The sequence below is a fragment of the Anarrhichthys ocellatus genome, unplaced genomic scaffold, assembly GCF_004355925.1.
Source record: "Anarrhichthys ocellatus isolate YVR2014 unplaced genomic scaffold, GSC_Weel_1.0 scaffold24, whole genome shotgun sequence".
Taxonomy (NCBI): domain Eukaryota; kingdom Metazoa; phylum Chordata; class Actinopteri; order Perciformes; family Anarhichadidae; genus Anarrhichthys; species Anarrhichthys ocellatus.
In genome coordinates, this window is record NW_022280054.1 from 11,630,252 (window position 1) to 11,647,262 (window position 17,011).

General features: G+C 43.0%; 2 protein-coding genes across 4 annotated transcripts in view; one reads left to right on the top strand and one right to left on the bottom strand.

Moving 5' to 3' along the window:
* The window catches only part of farsb (phenylalanyl-tRNA synthetase subunit beta), a 12,220-nt gene extending 6,757 nt beyond the window's left edge, over nucleotides 1-5,463 (bottom strand). Inside the window, exons 1-12 of one of the 2 annotated variants that reach the window (XM_031860707.1) lie at nucleotides 5,339-5,463; nucleotides 4,861-4,916; nucleotides 4,498-4,652; nucleotides 3,454-3,526; nucleotides 3,216-3,331; nucleotides 2,670-2,820; nucleotides 2,484-2,592; nucleotides 2,324-2,394; nucleotides 2,178-2,239; nucleotides 1,931-1,982; nucleotides 1,575-1,636; nucleotides 34-281 (exon numbers count right to left, since the gene is read on the bottom strand). In XM_031860707.1, the coding sequence (XP_031716567.1) occupies nucleotides 34-281; nucleotides 1,575-1,636; nucleotides 1,931-1,982; nucleotides 2,178-2,239; nucleotides 2,324-2,394; nucleotides 2,484-2,592; nucleotides 2,670-2,820; nucleotides 3,216-3,331; nucleotides 3,454-3,526; nucleotides 4,498-4,652; nucleotides 4,861-4,916; nucleotides 5,339-5,396 (1,213 nt within the window). In that variant the 5' untranslated portion in view covers nucleotides 5,397-5,463. Of the gene's footprint in view, nucleotides 1-31; nucleotides 282-1,574; nucleotides 1,637-1,930; nucleotides 1,983-2,177; nucleotides 2,240-2,323; nucleotides 2,395-2,483; nucleotides 2,593-2,669; nucleotides 2,821-3,215; nucleotides 3,332-3,453; nucleotides 3,527-4,497; nucleotides 4,653-4,860; nucleotides 4,917-5,338 lie in introns of both variants that reach the window. The other variant, XM_031860708.1, reaches the window with a different exon arrangement.
* Nucleotides 5,464-8,086: 2,623 nt separating this feature from the next.
* acsl3a (acyl-CoA synthetase long chain family member 3a) overlaps nucleotides 8,087-17,011 on the top strand; it is a 22,656-nt gene continuing 13,731 nt past the window's right edge. Inside the window, exons 1-3 of one of the 2 annotated variants that reach the window (XM_031860704.1) lie at nucleotides 8,087-8,173; nucleotides 12,956-13,471; nucleotides 14,542-14,719. In XM_031860704.1, the coding sequence (XP_031716564.1) occupies nucleotides 13,097-13,471; nucleotides 14,542-14,719 (553 nt within the window). In that variant the 5' untranslated portion in view covers nucleotides 8,087-8,173; nucleotides 12,956-13,096. The remainder of the gene's footprint in view (nucleotides 8,174-12,955; nucleotides 13,472-14,541; nucleotides 14,720-17,011) is intronic. The other variant, XM_031860705.1, reaches the window with a different exon arrangement.

Sequence of the window (17,011 nt, forward strand, 5' to 3'; positions counted from 1 at the left end):
CACACACACACACACACACACACACACACACACACACACACACACACGCGCGCAGAATAAAACAGCCAGGTACCTGGGTGGCGATGGTGTAGGTGCGCGGCGTGGTGTACGGGATGTTGTTGAAGCCGAAGGCCATGGCGGCGTCCTCCATGATGTCACAGGCGTGGATGACGTCAGAGCGCGTGGGCGGGATCTCCACTTCGATCTCGTCGCCGACACCCGTCACCTCGGAGCGCAGGCACATCTTGGTCAGCAGCTGGGCGATTTTCTCAGTCGACTCGCTGTCGGGAGGAAAATAAATAAACACTCATTAAAAAGTGGAATTTATGAAGTTACTGAGGATACACTGACATCAAGCAGCTAGGTAGACCTGCATGTGTGTGTGTGTGTGGAAAAGCACATGTTCAAAATGAATTAACACAAAGTTACAAGTAACGCTGCCTTTAGATGAAAATCAGACAGAATGATGAGACGCACATGGCGAAATGTTGCCATGACGACGTCTTGTTTTTTGTATAAAAGAACGGAATAATATATAATAAAATGATTTCTTGACTATTATTTTATGGAATTGTTCTAATAATGGACGTTATAAAACGCAGCTTCGGTTGTAAATTGTTTATTTTGGTTTTCTTCTGCACAGAAGGGTAAGTTGTTACGAATGTGCAAAAGACAACACATGGTTGTGTTCTGATTAAAATAGAAAATTAAAATGATTGTTCCAACCTCTTCTTTTAAATGCCCAAAGTGTATTTGACGAGTAAGTATTAGTACTTTGGATGGCCTACTTTTACCGTCCTGCTCTCGTTCACCAAAATAATATCCAGTTTGCACTCAACCGTCTGCCTGACTCCATGTGACTGCAGCTTTAATAATAATAATGCATTTATTTAGTATCGCGCTTTAAAAAGGTAAAAACGGAAACAGCAATATCAATAAAAACAAAGCGTATAAAACACACTATAGCAGTAAAAACACAATAACATGACATAACGATGCATCACAGGTTAAAAGCAGCTTTAAATCTGAACCACAGACCACAGATCTGTTCTTAAGGGACGCCTGCACAAAACTGTGAAGCTCTCTCACTCCAAACAGTTGTATTGTATTTAAATACAGAGAGGTTCTCTCTTTTCTTTGTCATTATTTTATTGGCATATTTTGGAGACATAAAGGCTAAAGTTGAGTAATTATGAAGATTCTCTCACTCCGACAGCTGCCTGTGTGTCTGTATTCAGGTCTCTGTCACATCTTCTACTGAACCAGAAACATAACGTGACCCGTCGGCTCACACCTTCTCGTCTTGTATCTCTTTGACTGTCACGTCTCCTCAACCACTTCCCATCGCGGTCATGAACCGCTTTGCTGTAGCAGAACGTTTATACTCAAACTCTCCCTCCTCGTTTCTATCACATAGTTCAGCGCTGCTCTGAGGACACATTATTGGCCGATATTTCCGTATTATTGTGTTCGATAGTGCAGGTGTATCCATGTCTGTTTTAACATTTACCTGCTGGCTCTTTCTATAATCTTTACTTTCATAATATACAGAGTAGTAGATCCAGATGACTCACTTGATGCCAACTTTTTTGTTGACGAACTCGCTGGACAACTTCTCCTTCCTGTAAGCGAGCTCCTAAAGTACAAACCAGGAAACACCAGCAGAGAATCAGACGACAGTAGAAGGAACACACGTGACATTAGCTCCGCTGTCCAAAAGACAACACGATCACCTTCCATTTACCTCAGTGCTTAGTGCTAGTGACAAACTTAGCCACTTATTTAAATCATAAACACATTTGGTGTCATTATTCTACAGCCGTAACACTGTGTAATATACATTTACTTCATTAGGATAAGTTAAAGCAACAAAAACATGTCTATTGCCACTTAAAGAAAGGACACAAGATGATGGTAGAGAACACATTACTGGATATTTGCAGGTCTTGCCGTCTGGGTAGACCACCTCAGCCTCCTCGACCCTGAAAGAGCACGAGACAGAAGAACACATCACCCTCTCTGTAATACTCTTACACTCCAGTCTTTTGTGGACTATTTATGATGGATTTGGGTATATTTCCATCACTTAATAGGAAGAGAATAAACCAGTATCTTGGACATAGGACACAAAACCTGTAGACGACAAGCTGGTATTTGAGCCCCGATAGGCGACTTACGTGAAAGGCTGTGAGCAATACTCGCTGAACATGGTCACCATCATGTCTAACACGATCTTTGCCTGGAGGGAACAACAGAAGAAGAGAACGAGTTGAAGACTGAACAACACATTGATGGGATTCCTCCGTTCTCCTCTCAGTCGTACCTTCGTCAGGTCTGTGGCCGTGCACTCAATAAAGACGTTCTTCGTCTTCAGGGAGATTTTTGAATGGTCACCTGGGAAAACAACAAAAGATATTTAATATCATGAGAATAGGTTGAATCAGAAATAAAGCCAGACACATGAAGGCAGAGACAGTGCTCACCATTGATGATGGGAGGCATGGACAGGACGATACCATTGCTGTCGTAGATGACGGGGTACACGGGCTTGTCCTCGATAATGTGAAGGAAGTGCTTCAGCTGGCTGTCCGTCTGCATGAGTCACAAGAACAAGAGCAGGTTAGCGCCGCTCAAACACACAAACTGCTCTTCTCGCCGGAGTCCTTCACCTTGTAGAGGCTCATGAGCTGGATGGCGGTGTACTCTTTGGTCTGGTTCAGGGGTTTGAAGCTGATGTCTCCAGGAGGTTTGGCCGTGTACATGAAAGGACCGGAGATGGTGTCCAGGTCATGAGTCCCGATGGCCACAAGGCTCCTCTTCCTGCATGAGCACGGGAAAAAACATGTCATTGTGTTGTGTGTTCTGCCATGGTGTGAGCAGGGTAACAATGGAGTTATATGACACGGAAGAAGAAGCAATATAAAGCTTTGGCGACACAGATTACATTTCAGTTCGTTGTTGCTTTTGGTCTGTAACAGAAGCGCCAGATGCAGTGGCTGCAACATCTCACAAATCACCACCGTGCTGGGTTTTTAACCGAATTACCTCGTCAGTAAAAATTCAGTTAAAACAACGAAACAGTCAGGTTGTTGTAAAGAATATATACACAGGTTATACAAGTGGTAGTAACCACATTTCCTGCAGGTACATTTGAATACCTGCATAATAACTAACTGAAGGTACTCTGTTGTACTTGGTGTAGCAGCTGATCTGACCTGCAGACGGTTTGGTGGAGTTTGTCCTGCAGCTCGATGAAGCTGTCGTAGCGCTCCTGTGTGAAGGTGATGTTCCTCAACACCGCTGCCACGGCATGCGGTCGCACTGCCGCCGTCTGCACATATCAAATCACAATTAACAATACTCACATTTATATGATTCATAAAGCAAACTAACGAACGCCTCAGGCCACAAACTGCTTGTTTGCCGTTAATAATCATGAATGCCGCCACCCACCTCCTTGGTAATGATCAGCTTCTGAGGCTCCCCGCTGACTGGGCTAACACGTCTGTAGCGAGGTGCCTCCAACCTGCAACACAAACACAATCTCTGTAGCAGCAGTGAAGCAAGTTTGCATAAACTTTACCCGAATGGAGTTAAGAGTTACTACAAGGAACGTTCATGTTGTGTTATGATGTTTTGTCGTCCCTGTGGACGAAGGTGGTAGTGTTCCTGAGCACCAGAGTCCCTTTAGAAAACCTCTCATTTTATTGCAGCAGGGTCTGACAGTCTGCTCCTCTCAGTCCTGGTTCTGCCTCCCTTCCCTCCAGCGGGTCCAGCAATACGTCCTGGGTCTCCAGCAGCGTGGTGTCGGTGTTGGCTCCCAGAGGGGACCGGAGGAGCAGAGAGGAGAAGCTCTGGGAGGCTTCTTTCGGGCGCTAAGCTCTCCTCCTCCCACCCATACTTCCGACTGCAGGTCTAAGGCTGCAGTAAAGCCGGCTCTGRGTCTGTCCACGGTGGACCGGTCTCTGCCGGAGGATCCGGGTCTGTCCACGGTGGACCGGTCTCTGCCGGAGGATCCGGGTCTGTCCACGGTGGACCGGTCTCTGCCGGAGGATCTGGGTCTGTCCACGGTGGACCGGTCTCTGCTGGAGTCTGAGCTGAAGGATTTTCTGGTGAACCTGCATGATGTCATCCGATTTTGCACGGAATCCGACCCTCAGTGGCACCTTTGTCAAGCATTAAAAACCATATAGAAATAGACCATCTTCTCTCTGATGGTCTCGTTTACTGAAGTAGGTCATAAAGACACATCAGTATTAAATTGAGACTGTTTCACAACCAGTTAAAAGTTCCTCACAGTAACTTTAAGTAACACACAGTCATTCACAAGAATGTTTTAAAACCATCAACCTTTCACATATCCATCCTTCTAACTTTGGAAAAGGGCGCTGAATTACTCCGTTGTGTCACCACCGAAACTGGTCAACCTTTGCATGCATTTAGCAATCATCCTTCACTTTAGATTGCCGCAACCACCGCAGTATGTGCACCGCTCACTTGTTCTTGAAGACCTGCAGTCCACGGACCAGCCCCTCCAGACACAGCAGGTCGTAGCGGTTCGCCGGTACATCGATCTTATACAGGACGACGTCAGACGCCCCCGATGCCTTGGAGTCGCCCTGCTCTTTGCTGATTATCTCCTTCTCTGAGGTCTGGAATCAGAACAGAGATCACAGCTCACTGGATGTTTTTGAACATAAATGCACAAGCAGACCTTTCTCACATTGGGCAATGTGACTTGTCACACACAGGTGTGTGTGTGTGTGTGTGTGTAGTGTGCAGATGGATTCACTTTTAATTATGCCTTTATGCTCATATGACACACTGTGGTTTGATCTGCTTTTTACATCGTTTACTCACAATTTCATCCAGCTCCAGCCCAAATTCAAAGCACAGCTCGTCAAACTCCTCATCGGCTGAAAGAAGAAACAAACACGTATTACAAACAAACAAAAAACAGCTTTATATACATCGCTAAGTATTAGCCTCAGATTTAAATGACAGGGGAAATAATGACGCAATAACGTTGACGTCCAACACAAGACACGTCAGAGCACTAACGAAGTCTACTTTCTCATTGACACAGTTACCAGCAGCAATATGTTAACATTAAAACTTATATTTGATAAGAATGTTGTTATAAAAACAATATAAGTCTCATTCAAGACTGTTTTACTAAAGCCAGATAATTTAACTGCGTGCGCAGCTGCTGCTGCTGCTGCTGTGCTAACCATCAAGCTAATGTTTTGACTCCCTCAGTCTTTTAGGGACAAACTGACATTTAATAACCAGGCGGACATGTTGTTCACTACTTGAATATGTCCTTAACATGACTCACTGTATGTTCTGCCCAAAGCTTTGAAGAGAAGATCTCTTTTCACTCCGACAGTCGGCATGTTGCCTGCTAATCCTCCTCAGTGTAGCGGAAAAAGGACCCCAACGAGCCGGCTGTAGCTGTCTGAGGTGGTGCCTGAGTGAAATGTAGTTAAATGACAAACAAATCATTTGTGGATATTTAATGTTTCTATTTAGGACATTTGTAATTAATTCCATACAAAATGAGGTATCTTGTCTTCGCCTCATCAGCTAATAACCATAACTTATTTCCTATGGTTTATTAAGAGAAGTAGGCTTACAGAGCTGTATAATATTATTATTATTATATAGAGTTCCAAAGGGACAAATGTAATTTAATTGAACTAATGTAACCTTTATTTATCTATTTATTTGTTCTTGCATTTTTATCTAATATAGCCTTATAAATATATATTTTTCATAAATAATATTGATTCTTTTAATGAGATAAAATAGGGTAAATAATATCCTTTGCTTTAAAAATAAATAGATAAATAAATTACAAAATGATCTCTAGTATCACATACAGGCAGTGGTGGAATGTAACTAAGTACATTTACTCAAGTACTGTAAGTACAAATTCAAGGTACTTGCATTTTACTTGAGTATTGACCTTTTATGCAGCTTTATACTTCCACTTCACTTCACCTCAGAGGGGAATAATGTGCTTTATTTACGTATCTCCAGATGTGTACATTTTTAATGTTTATAATAAACTGAAGGATGAAGTGTTCCTTGTGGGGTTAGAACATCTTTATTATTCTTAAGTTAAATAAACTATTTAAAAAGCTTCTTGGATCAGCTGGAAAATGCATCGTCACAAAGCAGAAAACGGCATAAAATCACATCATGATCTTATAGAATATGATGCATTGATGTAGATTAAAGTGGCCAACAGTATATAAAGAAGTTTAAATAAACATCTACAGCAGTAAAATGCAACATATACAGTACATGAATGCAAGACTAATATTAATCCAGAAACTCTATTTAAAACACTGACAGGGTACATTTTAGTGCACAAGTAAGGTTTTGAATGCAGGACTTTGTAAAGTATTTCCAGAGTGTGGTATTAGTAAAGGATCTGAATACTTGTTCCAGCACTGCATGCAGGACTAATACTGAATAACAGTGGAGTATATTGTGTTCTCTCATCAGAATCAAGATGCATTCAAATAGTATTTTTGAGCCTGAGGAGAGCCGTCTCAGCGGAGTGTTTCTGCTGAAGGCCAGAATGGAAATGTAAAATACATCGCTATCATCCAGCACATCTTATAGTAGCCTGGAGAACACGATTTAAATAATGATGCAGACACAATAGAAACTATGAGAACAGATTGTTGCACAGCATGTAATAGATAGCACCTTCATATGAGAAATGGCAGATGGTAGGATTGTCAGGATTTCTTTAATTAAAAAAATAGAACAACCTTGCATTAAATATTTGTATTGTAAATATTTTGCGTCATGTTTAGAGGAGATGAGAAAAGAAGCCTGTACGAGAACAGATGGTGTGAAAATGATGAATTTGAAAGAATCTGCTTGAGTTTTCTGAATTGGTGGTTCAAACTGATGACTTTCTCATCATGAAATGATGAATTATCTCTATTCTCCCATTAGTAATTAGATGACGGAGTGGTGGGAATGAAGGATCGTTACCACAACGCTGACGACAAAGTGGAGACAGAGGGCATAAAGCCTCGTTTCACCGTTTCATTTTTTCCAGTAACAAGTCTGTCGGGCAATCTGCCATCTGCTCGTCTTTCTGTCTTCATAACATGTCACACTGCAGAGTGAGTCATATAGCTCCATATTCTTAGGTTTATAACAAAACAGCAGTCAACATGAAAAGAGTACACAAAAATGTTCCACAATGCATGACATTCGATATTTTACATCAGATAAACTGTCTTCTCTCTGCTTCAGATCAACATTATCACCAGCATTGTATGCTGAGGGCTACACTCACAGCCCTATATAAACGTCAACATACATATGAGTATGTATACTCATACTGGTAACTTTGCATGTGTATACATGTGTGTGTTTTGGGCTCGTTGGGGGCATTTTTCCTGAATTACACCATCTGGGTCAAAGGAGATCATTCTCAGTAGGACATTATGTTGAGCCAGGATGCTAGTTCTAGTTCTGCATGATTGGGGTAGTAGTTGTGGTGGGGTAAGTTTGAAAGTGTCATGAACTCCTGCGCCAACCTCCTGTAGGGGTTGGAATTAAGACCATAATCACACTGCGGTGCTGAAACCATGACTCTACAAAAAAAATGAAATACCTCCGTTTATATGGGTCCAGTCCAATGGAAGAAAACATTATTTTTATAATAATATAATAATAATAATAATGATAATAAAATAATAATAATAAAATAATAATAATAATAATAATTTTAATAATAATGTTTGAATTGACTTTCACGTGCACTGTAACCCTCTGAAGGGAAGCATCACACGCGACAGCTTTAACATCAACGTTTCCTGAGTCTGTATGCGCGTGGGACTGTATGTGTGAGCGCACTGTGCGCGTGGCCTCTACCTCCTTCTGAACCCCATGCAATCACCGCGAGCCCTCCTTTTCCAATCTAGGCCCGGCCTCTAGCACGCGCCACCTCATCTAGTCCAATCACAACGCAGGGAATTCCCTCACCCCCCTCGCCCCCTCCCCTCCCCTCCCCTCCCCTCCCTCCCCTACCCGACAGCCAGCATCAGGCCGCGCGTGTCACTTCCGGACTCGTTTGGATGAGAGCCGGTGGATGTTGGGAGTCTCTCTCCGCTGCTGCAGTCCGGATGAACCGACAGCCGTGGTGAGTTCTCTTTTTGCCGTTCAGGTGCCCGATTTGTGATGCGCGTTTTTATATCCAGATGTGCGGGATGCTGCTGCAGTGCCCCCCCCAAAAAAGTAACAGAGAAAACTGTAATTAAAAACCTTTATTCTAAAAATAAAAATAGAACATTAAACTTCCTATGTGCTATTAATTTGTCATTTAAAATGACATGTCTTGCTGTTATACTACATTATAATGCCTTCTTTAGACATGATATTCAGCTTATGTCCAACATGCGTGTGGCCAGCGCCTAACAAATCATTTTGCCAAACAAATGAAGATGAAATTAATCATTAACAGCAACACTCAAAAATGTCTGCAACTGCCTGAAATCTTTTGTTTTGAAATGCTAAACCGGAAGTCGACTCGCCACTGTTGCGTGGGTGATCCTCGTTAGTGCGTCTGGATGTTGCAGCCTGAACATCTGTGGCTCATTGTTGACCATTATTATTACATCTAAATCCATAATATGTTGTTTCTTTTGTTCCCATCTTAATGTTTTTAGTATTTCACTATAGCTCATATACTCATATACTCAAATACAGCATATTTTAGCCTTTTTTTTTTTTTCTTGTGTTAGACATATTTATACAATTATGACATGCACACAAATAGGACACACTTTTACAACACGTGTTGTAATCAAAAAACAGAACTTAGAATCTGTGTCACCTCACCACAGTCGTCCCTAACGTTTAAAACCTCCATCTGCTGCTGTTCCTCTTCTAAAAGTCCCTTTTTAAAACACCGCTGACGTGAACTGGCCTGTGGCATTGGTCACCGAATGATGCGAGCTCCCGTAAACTACGGACAGAGACGCTATTGTCTTGCGAGGAATGGTCCGACATGATTAGAAAAACACGCAGACGCACACTCGTCCTCCTTGGAAAGCATACTTTCTCCAAAGTGCGAGAGAGGAGAACACGAGTCACAAGAGTGACAACTGAAATAAGTAAAAGTCTTCTTGGTTTTTATGTACTTTACTTATTTTACCTCCTGTAGAAACTTGCATAAAACAGATGCAGATACTTTTTTTCAAATTGAATTAGCTGTTGTATGAATACAATAGAGAAAGGAAATAGGTCATCATGTCTGCTTATGTTTGCACACAAGAGCAGAGAAAAGCTGCCGTCTGATCCACATAATCCAGCCGGCTGTGTTTTCACTCTCAGTGAACTCACACTTGAAAACCACCTCGGTTGCTTTTTTTGCAATCTCTTAAATATGTCCCTATTTCAAACAGGCTACAAATAATGTGTGCAATCTGTTCTGCACCTCCACACGCCCACGCACGCACACACACCACAGACATCTCTTTCACACACATACACACACAGTCTGACCCTGGAGACGAGTCGTGTGTCGCTGCAGTCGTTTTCACCACAATGGCCATGTTGAACTTTCTTGCGAGGCTGCAAAGGCCCGCCTGCTTAGCTGAGTGGGCCGAAAGTTACGATGACGTCGGCGCACAAAAGAGCCCATTCACATAATCTCTCCGAGGAAGCAAATACACACACACACACACACACACATACATGCCAGCCAGCTCACCCCACCACTACACAGACCATGTCACAATATTACCCAATTAATCCTGCTTGTTGCATAAAGCCACCTTCCCGTTTCTCGTCATTAAAAGGGAAGAGATTAGAGTCGAGCTGTGGTGCAAAGTTTCTAATCAGCTGGTAAATCCATGTGAATTAGAAGGTGATCGTTCTGCTCACACAGATGCATGTTAAACGGTAAAGCGGTGCGACTACAGGTGGATGTCTTATCTTTATTCATGCGTTGAGTCCCTTCACTATTCCTACAGGTTGCAGCCTCCTCCCCTCTGTGACCTTATCTGTCTGTGTAATCTGACAAGTGGAACCTGGTACCCACACACAACAGCACCCTCCGCTGTTATGTCACGCAGGGCTGAAACGATTAGTCGATTGTTTACCAGAGGATTAACCAACGTTTACTGGACCCAGCGGTGTTAAAATCATTGCTATTTTTAAAATCTTCTGGTTTATGGATAATTGTCAACGATTTGAAGACACCACTTTATGCAATTTGCAAATTTCTGATATTTTATTATTGGAAATCAAAAGTAATCTATAATGACAATAATCACAAGGTTTAATTCAACTTTATTGTCACTGTACTTGCATGCAACCAAACACAATCTTGTCTTTTAACGCCTGTCAAGACGAGAAAAAACCGAATCGTTTGAAATGTAATATAGCACCACCACAGCATCGTAGAGAATAAATGATCAAATCATCTTAAAGGGACACTCCACTAATTACACACAGTGTAGAGAAAGGACTGCTATCTGTGTGTGTGTGTTGTTATCAGAGCTTCTCTGTTATTTGTTGACACAGCCGGGTCGGCCGCGCATGCTTTTGGTGCAATGTCTGGTTGTATAGAAGTCTATGAGGAAATGACTCTACTTCTCTCTTGATTTAGTACCTCAGTAAACATTGTAAACATGAGTTTATGGTCTCAATCTCTAGTTTCAAGTCTTCTTCAATACAGCATGATGTTCATTTAGTACATTATGGTCCATTTAGAGTCAAACAGACCATAAAGCAGGGGATGCTTTAGGGCGGGGCTTACTGTGATTGACAGGTCTCTACTGCTACCAGAGACATAAACAACGTCTCTACGTCGCTCCTCCGCATTCCAAATATGGTAACTTCCGTTCATTGGTTGCAAAAAAAACAACATGGCGACGGCGAAATTGCTGAATTCAAGGCTTTACAAAAGATCTTCAGCTCATTGTCAAAACAGCAGAAGAAGAAGTTGAAGCAGCACCATGCACCTGTTGCTCTCTTCTTCTATAGTCTGATTGTTTGTTTACTCCAGTTGCTCAGACTACCTCTCTACGGCCTCTATTTCATCAACATTGACTTTCTGCAAAAAGTAAATCAGATTTGACAGAGGCAGTGAAACTAACTATCAAACAGTGGATGATAGCGGCCGATGCATCTCGTAGTGAAGCTGTAGACGGAGCGAGGCTTCCAGGCCGGGAAACAAGACACCGAGCACAACAACAGCGCCGCAGAGTCCACGTCCCACAGGGAACAGATGGTAGTCTGGGAGAGCCCCGCTGATTTATTTATGAGTCTCAAAGGGACACTTGAGAGACGAGTGTTTTTGGGAGACGAGTCGTGCAAGTCAGAGGACAGTTTAGTGAGCCTCTCCCTCAAATAAATAATGTATTATTACTGCTGCTAGAATAGACTGCCTTCAGAGTGTGTGTGCGTGTGTGTGTGTGTGTGTGTGTGTGTGTGTGTGTGTGTGCATTCTCACACCATTTTGACAGGGGGCCATGCTTACATAGCTGCACGATTGACAGTTGATGGACTGAGTAAAAATGTCAATAAGCATGACGGTTATTTCTCACACTGGTGGCCTTAAATGGCAGTTTTAAACCATTTAGACGCTGTTTGTTAATAGGACACCATATATTTACAGAACAATGTAAAAGACTTGAGTTAGCATATGTTACAAAAACTGCCTTTTTTTCATCTTAAAATCATCGCCCATCTTCGCCCCCTCCACCAAAATACATCCAAAACTCAGCTGTCCGTCTGCATCCTTCAGAACCTCCACTGGGCCCCCATTCAGTAAAGAATCCAGTTCAGAATGATCCTCATCGCCCTCAAAGTCCTCCACAACCTCGCAACCTCCTCACCCGTCTCACCCCGTCCAAGCACCAGACCTGGGGGGACAGGGCCGTCTCCATTGCTACCCCCCTTCCTCTGGGACTCTAACCCGACACCTCAGAAATTCTCAATCACTCCCCTCTTTCAAACCTGCTCTCCAAACTCGCCTATTTAAATCTGCTTAAAATAGATTTGATTTAAATCTATTTAAAGCAGATTTAAATAATAATTATTATTATTAAGGTAGTAGTAATAGTAGTATCATTATTATTATTATTATTATTATTATTAATAAGTAAACGTATAGAGAACTAGTGCTAACAGGAAACCTTTCATCTCATGGTGACGAGATAACCTTAACACTGATCTCAGTTCACAACTCTGGACAGCTCCCAACAACTCCATCACCTCCCTCCTAGTTCATAATGAGTGTCCAAAGATACAGTGTTGTTCTAGAAGACACACTCCTGCAGTAAAGCTGAGATGTGTGGCAGTTTAAATGCACGTCATGGAGTTTAATGGGTTCAGAGTGAACAGTGGATCTGCTAATTGGCAGTTCAAACACTTAACAGTTTGTTCTTTGGGTGTTTTGTCTCCTCCACGTCTAGAGGCCTGTTTCCTGTCACTCACATTTGCTCATTCAGAAACCTCTCATGCACCTTCTCACACTCGCTGTGGTCTGCGTCTGTTGGAGACGTTTTACAATCTCATTTTTCCACTTTAACTCCTCTGTTGTCTTCTCCTTTTGTTTTGTTTCTCGTAGCTTTTCCTGCTGCTTTCTTTCTTTCTCTTTGATACCAACAGCGCGTGACACCGACAGTTGCTCGTGCTGCGTTCACGCTGTGTTCTCGGTGAGCGAGTGCGTTGGATCAATATGTGAAGGAGAAAGAACATTTGAAGCACTGAGCCGGTCTGTTTGTCGTATCGTGGTTTGCCAGTAACACAAATCTCCCTTCTGCTTTTTGCGAGTGCTCAGCGTTTTGTTTCGCTTTCTGGATGAGTTTACTTTCAGGGATCGTTATGAGCACAGGCACACACTTATTTTGAACCCAGTTTCATAATTACATGTCAATGTTCTAATGCTGGGTTCATGTTGTTTATTTTCCAGCAGCGTGGACCTGTGGGCCTTTCATTAAGTCAAGCTCTCTGAAAGAAAGCAAGAAGAAGGATAAGGGGACTGACTGCAACAGTTGGAACTTTTTCTTCTTACCTTACTCGCTGCTCTCCACGTCTTCACAGCTTCACTGAGATGAAGCAGAAGGAGGACCTGAACCCTGTGCTGCTGCTCCTCTTCCACCTCATGGCGTGGATCTACACCTCCATCACCTTCCTGCCCTCCTACATCCTCAGCCGGGTCTCCGGACACGACGGGGCCCGCTACGGCTCCGAGGAGGAGCGGGCCAAGAGGGCGAAGGCCCGCTCGGCGTCGGGACGTCCCGAGGGCCCCTACCGAGCGGTGAGCGCCGCCAAGAGGCTGGCGACGGCGCTGCACCCGGGAGTGGACACCCTGGATAAGGTGTTCGAGTACGCGGCCATGAGGTTCCCTCACAGAGACTGTCTGGGGACGAGGGAGGTGATCAATGAGGACGACGAGCGCCAGGGCAACGGGAAGGTGTTCAAGAAGGTAAAGAGGGATGCAGAAAGGGTGGGGGGGTAGCAGCATAGTAACAGAGTATGAAACACAACACTTAAGGAATAGTTCCACATTAAACTTATTAGCTTTCTTAGATTTAAATGAAAAGACTTTCATAACGGTCCATTGAATTTCAAAGCTACAGCCAGTTAGCCTAGTTTAGCATAAGTACTGTGGAAACAGGTAACATCATATTTAACATACAGTCATGAGAGTGTTATGAAACTCTTCATGTAATTCCGTAAGAGATTGAATAAGCGACAAGTGTGTCAAGACATTTGCTTCACAAAGGACGGAAAAAAGAAGAACGAGTCGAAAGAACTGATTTGAAATCAAAAAGAACAAATCTGAATTTGTTCAAAAAGGAGTGGGAGAATGAAAAAGAAGTTTACTTTGAACAAACAGTTGTGGCTCGCATGTCATCTCATCTATACAACAAAAAGTTACTCCAGCATTCAGTGTAGACGCTGCCCAACTAAACACTTTGTGTGATCGGTGTGTTTTTGGAGTTTGCACAGCGACTGCACAGCCAACTTTGACCGTACGTCTGAATTACTCCACTAATTCCAACAGCCTGATCCCTCTAATCCAGTTAAACCCCACTGTTGAAACACTTAATGCTGCAAGAACAGTCTTAGCTGATCAGCTCCTGGCTATTGTTCCTCATAACAAGTGGAAAACAGGACTGTACAGTCATCATTACGGCGTGTGTTTGTGTGCACTGCCGTTTATTAACCCCTAGGAGCCAGTATAACCTCACTGGTGTGACACTGTCATCACTGTGTTTGAGTGTTTTATCTTCTTCTCATGCAGAGACTGACAGTAGAAGAGGAGGCAGCTCTGTTTGGTAATAGTGGAGCGATGCTCCTTTTCCTGTGACTTCTTAATACGAAACAGGACAAACATGTGACTGTGGGATGTAACTCCTGTGGTTTTTAAGAAGAGATCACAGGATACTGGGCTTTACATTGTTAAGATTGTCCTTCCTTTGATCTGCTCTACCTGTTTTGGGAACTAAATATGACCGTGTGTCTCCATCTTACCTTCCCCCCCCCCTGCAGGTGGTTCTGGGCGAGTACTGCTGGCTCTCCTACGAGGAAATCCTCACGGCGGCGTCCCAACTGGGTAGCGGTTTGGCGTCACTGGGTCAGCGGCCAAAAAACAACGTGGCCATCTTCTGCGAGACTCGGGCCGAGTGGATCGTCACTGCGCAGGCGTGCTTCATGTACAACTTCCCGTGTAAGTCCAGTCTGCGAGACACACGGTCAACAAAAAACAAAGAAATACATGAAAAACTATCTGTCCATCCACTAATCGATTAATCACCTTATAGTTGCAGCTCTAGTTTATATGTTTAAAAGACTCTCATGTTTAATTAATTCGGAATTAATGCTTGCAAATTCTAATAGTTGAAAAGAGTATTTCTGACTGACTTTTGTACTTTCAGGTTTGGTTGTACTGGACTGAAACTTTAAAGGCGACTCTGTTCTCTTCAGTTTGCTCTTTCCCACTGAGAACCCTTCAAATGTGTCTGAATTAGTCTGATCTATAGCCTTCTTTGTTTGGCGTGTGTGTGTGTGTGTGTGTGTGCACGTGTGTGAACACACTTGTAACATAGAACGACCCAGCTGAGACAGAAGGTCAATTTGTGCTTTGCTGTTACATAAGTGTCCCACTGCCTTCCCTCCTTTTTTGTTTTTTCTCCATCCGTTTCATTTTCTTGTGATAGAAAAACTCTCAAATGCTGAAAAAAAACTGTGCATTTTTATTTTATACTTGCACATCGCACCACTTACAGTCGTACTCCAAACAAAAAGAAAGCGGTTCCGTCAGCTTGTCGTCATTTAACAAATAATCAGAAGTGTAAAATACTTTTTGTCTTCTCCAGGTGAACGAGTCCAGATGAATCCTTTAACATTAGCACAAGGCGGATTGTTACAGGAGACATTCTAAAAACCTCTGATGTAAAAAACAAACAATAAACCCAATAAATTTGAAGAAAGGTGTCACTAAAGAAGAAGTGTTTCTTGTTGCACGTTTAGCCTACAGAGAGCAGTACAGCAGCAGCTTTCTGCATAAAGGAATGCCGCGCTGATTTACTCCTTAATTTGTTCTGTGCCAGAGCGCACTTCCTTCACTATGAGCATCCGCAGCAGCACTTTGAGCTCATTAAACCGGTTTGATTGTCCTTGAAGGACCCTTCATTTCCTCTGCGTGCTGTACTTCATGCTCCATTAAACTGACGTGCTTTTAAGAGTACGCTGCATGCACAAGCCAGTGAAGCGTCTTTGCAAAAGCATCGTCCTCTCCTGCAAACAGTGGGGGCAGTGGAAGGCCCGGCGCAGTGGATGACACACAGCGTGGGGGAGGCAGAAGGGAGTTAAGGGTTGGAGAGACGATGGAGGGGGAGAGAAGTGAGGGGCGATGGCGTCAGAAGAGGGGTGAGAGAGTCTACGTGAGCATCTGATGTTGACAGAGGCATCAAGGAGTCAGCCAAAGGCCCCCGGTGAACTTAAACACTTGCTGTGTATGTGTGTGTGCGTGTGTGTTTGTGCACATTGTATATTTGCTGTTTATTGGCTCTTTGTCAGAAGGCAAACATGCTCATCATTTAGTTAGCTCTATGCACTTGTCATATATGCGAGTTAAATAAACGAGACACGCAGGCTGTCCTCACACAGAGTTCGTAGCTCTGTCTTCCGACTATTAATGCGCTGTAGTTCGTAGATATCCCACAAAAATCATAATCATGAACCAGGAAGTTTTAAGACCGCAAAAACCCACACAGTCAAAGAAAGTCTTTCACCCAGGAGACCTTTTGTTCGTGCCGCGTGTGAAACGAGATGTCAACTTTGATCTATTTGTAACATGACTTCAGTAAGGCTACTTCTGTAGTTATTTTACCCCAAACAACAATCTTTTCCAAAACCTAACTAAGTATTTCACGATCTTTACCTAAACCTAACTAAATGGTTTTGTTGCCTAAACCTAACTAAGTATTCTTGTTGCCTAAACCTAAGTATACAAGAATACTTAGGTTTAGGCAACTAACTAAGTATTCTTGTTGCATAAACTTACCTAAGTATTGTTGTTGCCTAGACCTAACTGAGTATTCTTGTTGCCGAAACCTAACTTAGTAGTTTTGTTGCGTGCAGAAATTGACGTGTTGCTTGACTTTCGTAGGAAAACGCATGAAAAAGTAGGAGGATCTTGTAATATATCATACGAATCGTTGTATGAGTCTACGAGATATTACACACAGAAATGACACAGCATGCATTCTCCTTATAAAGCTCTCAACAACACAACTCTTTTTACATCCTAACGACGAGGCTGAAAACCTCTTAAAATTCTCCGTCCGGTGCTACTGAGTGGAGCCTGGACATTCGTCAAGTCTTCTGAATTAAAATGACCTGTTTTGTGTGTGTGTGTCAAGCTGTAGCCCAACCTCGTGTTTAGATCTCACGGCTGAAGGTGTCATGGCCCTCATCCACACACACACCCATACACACACACACACACACACACACA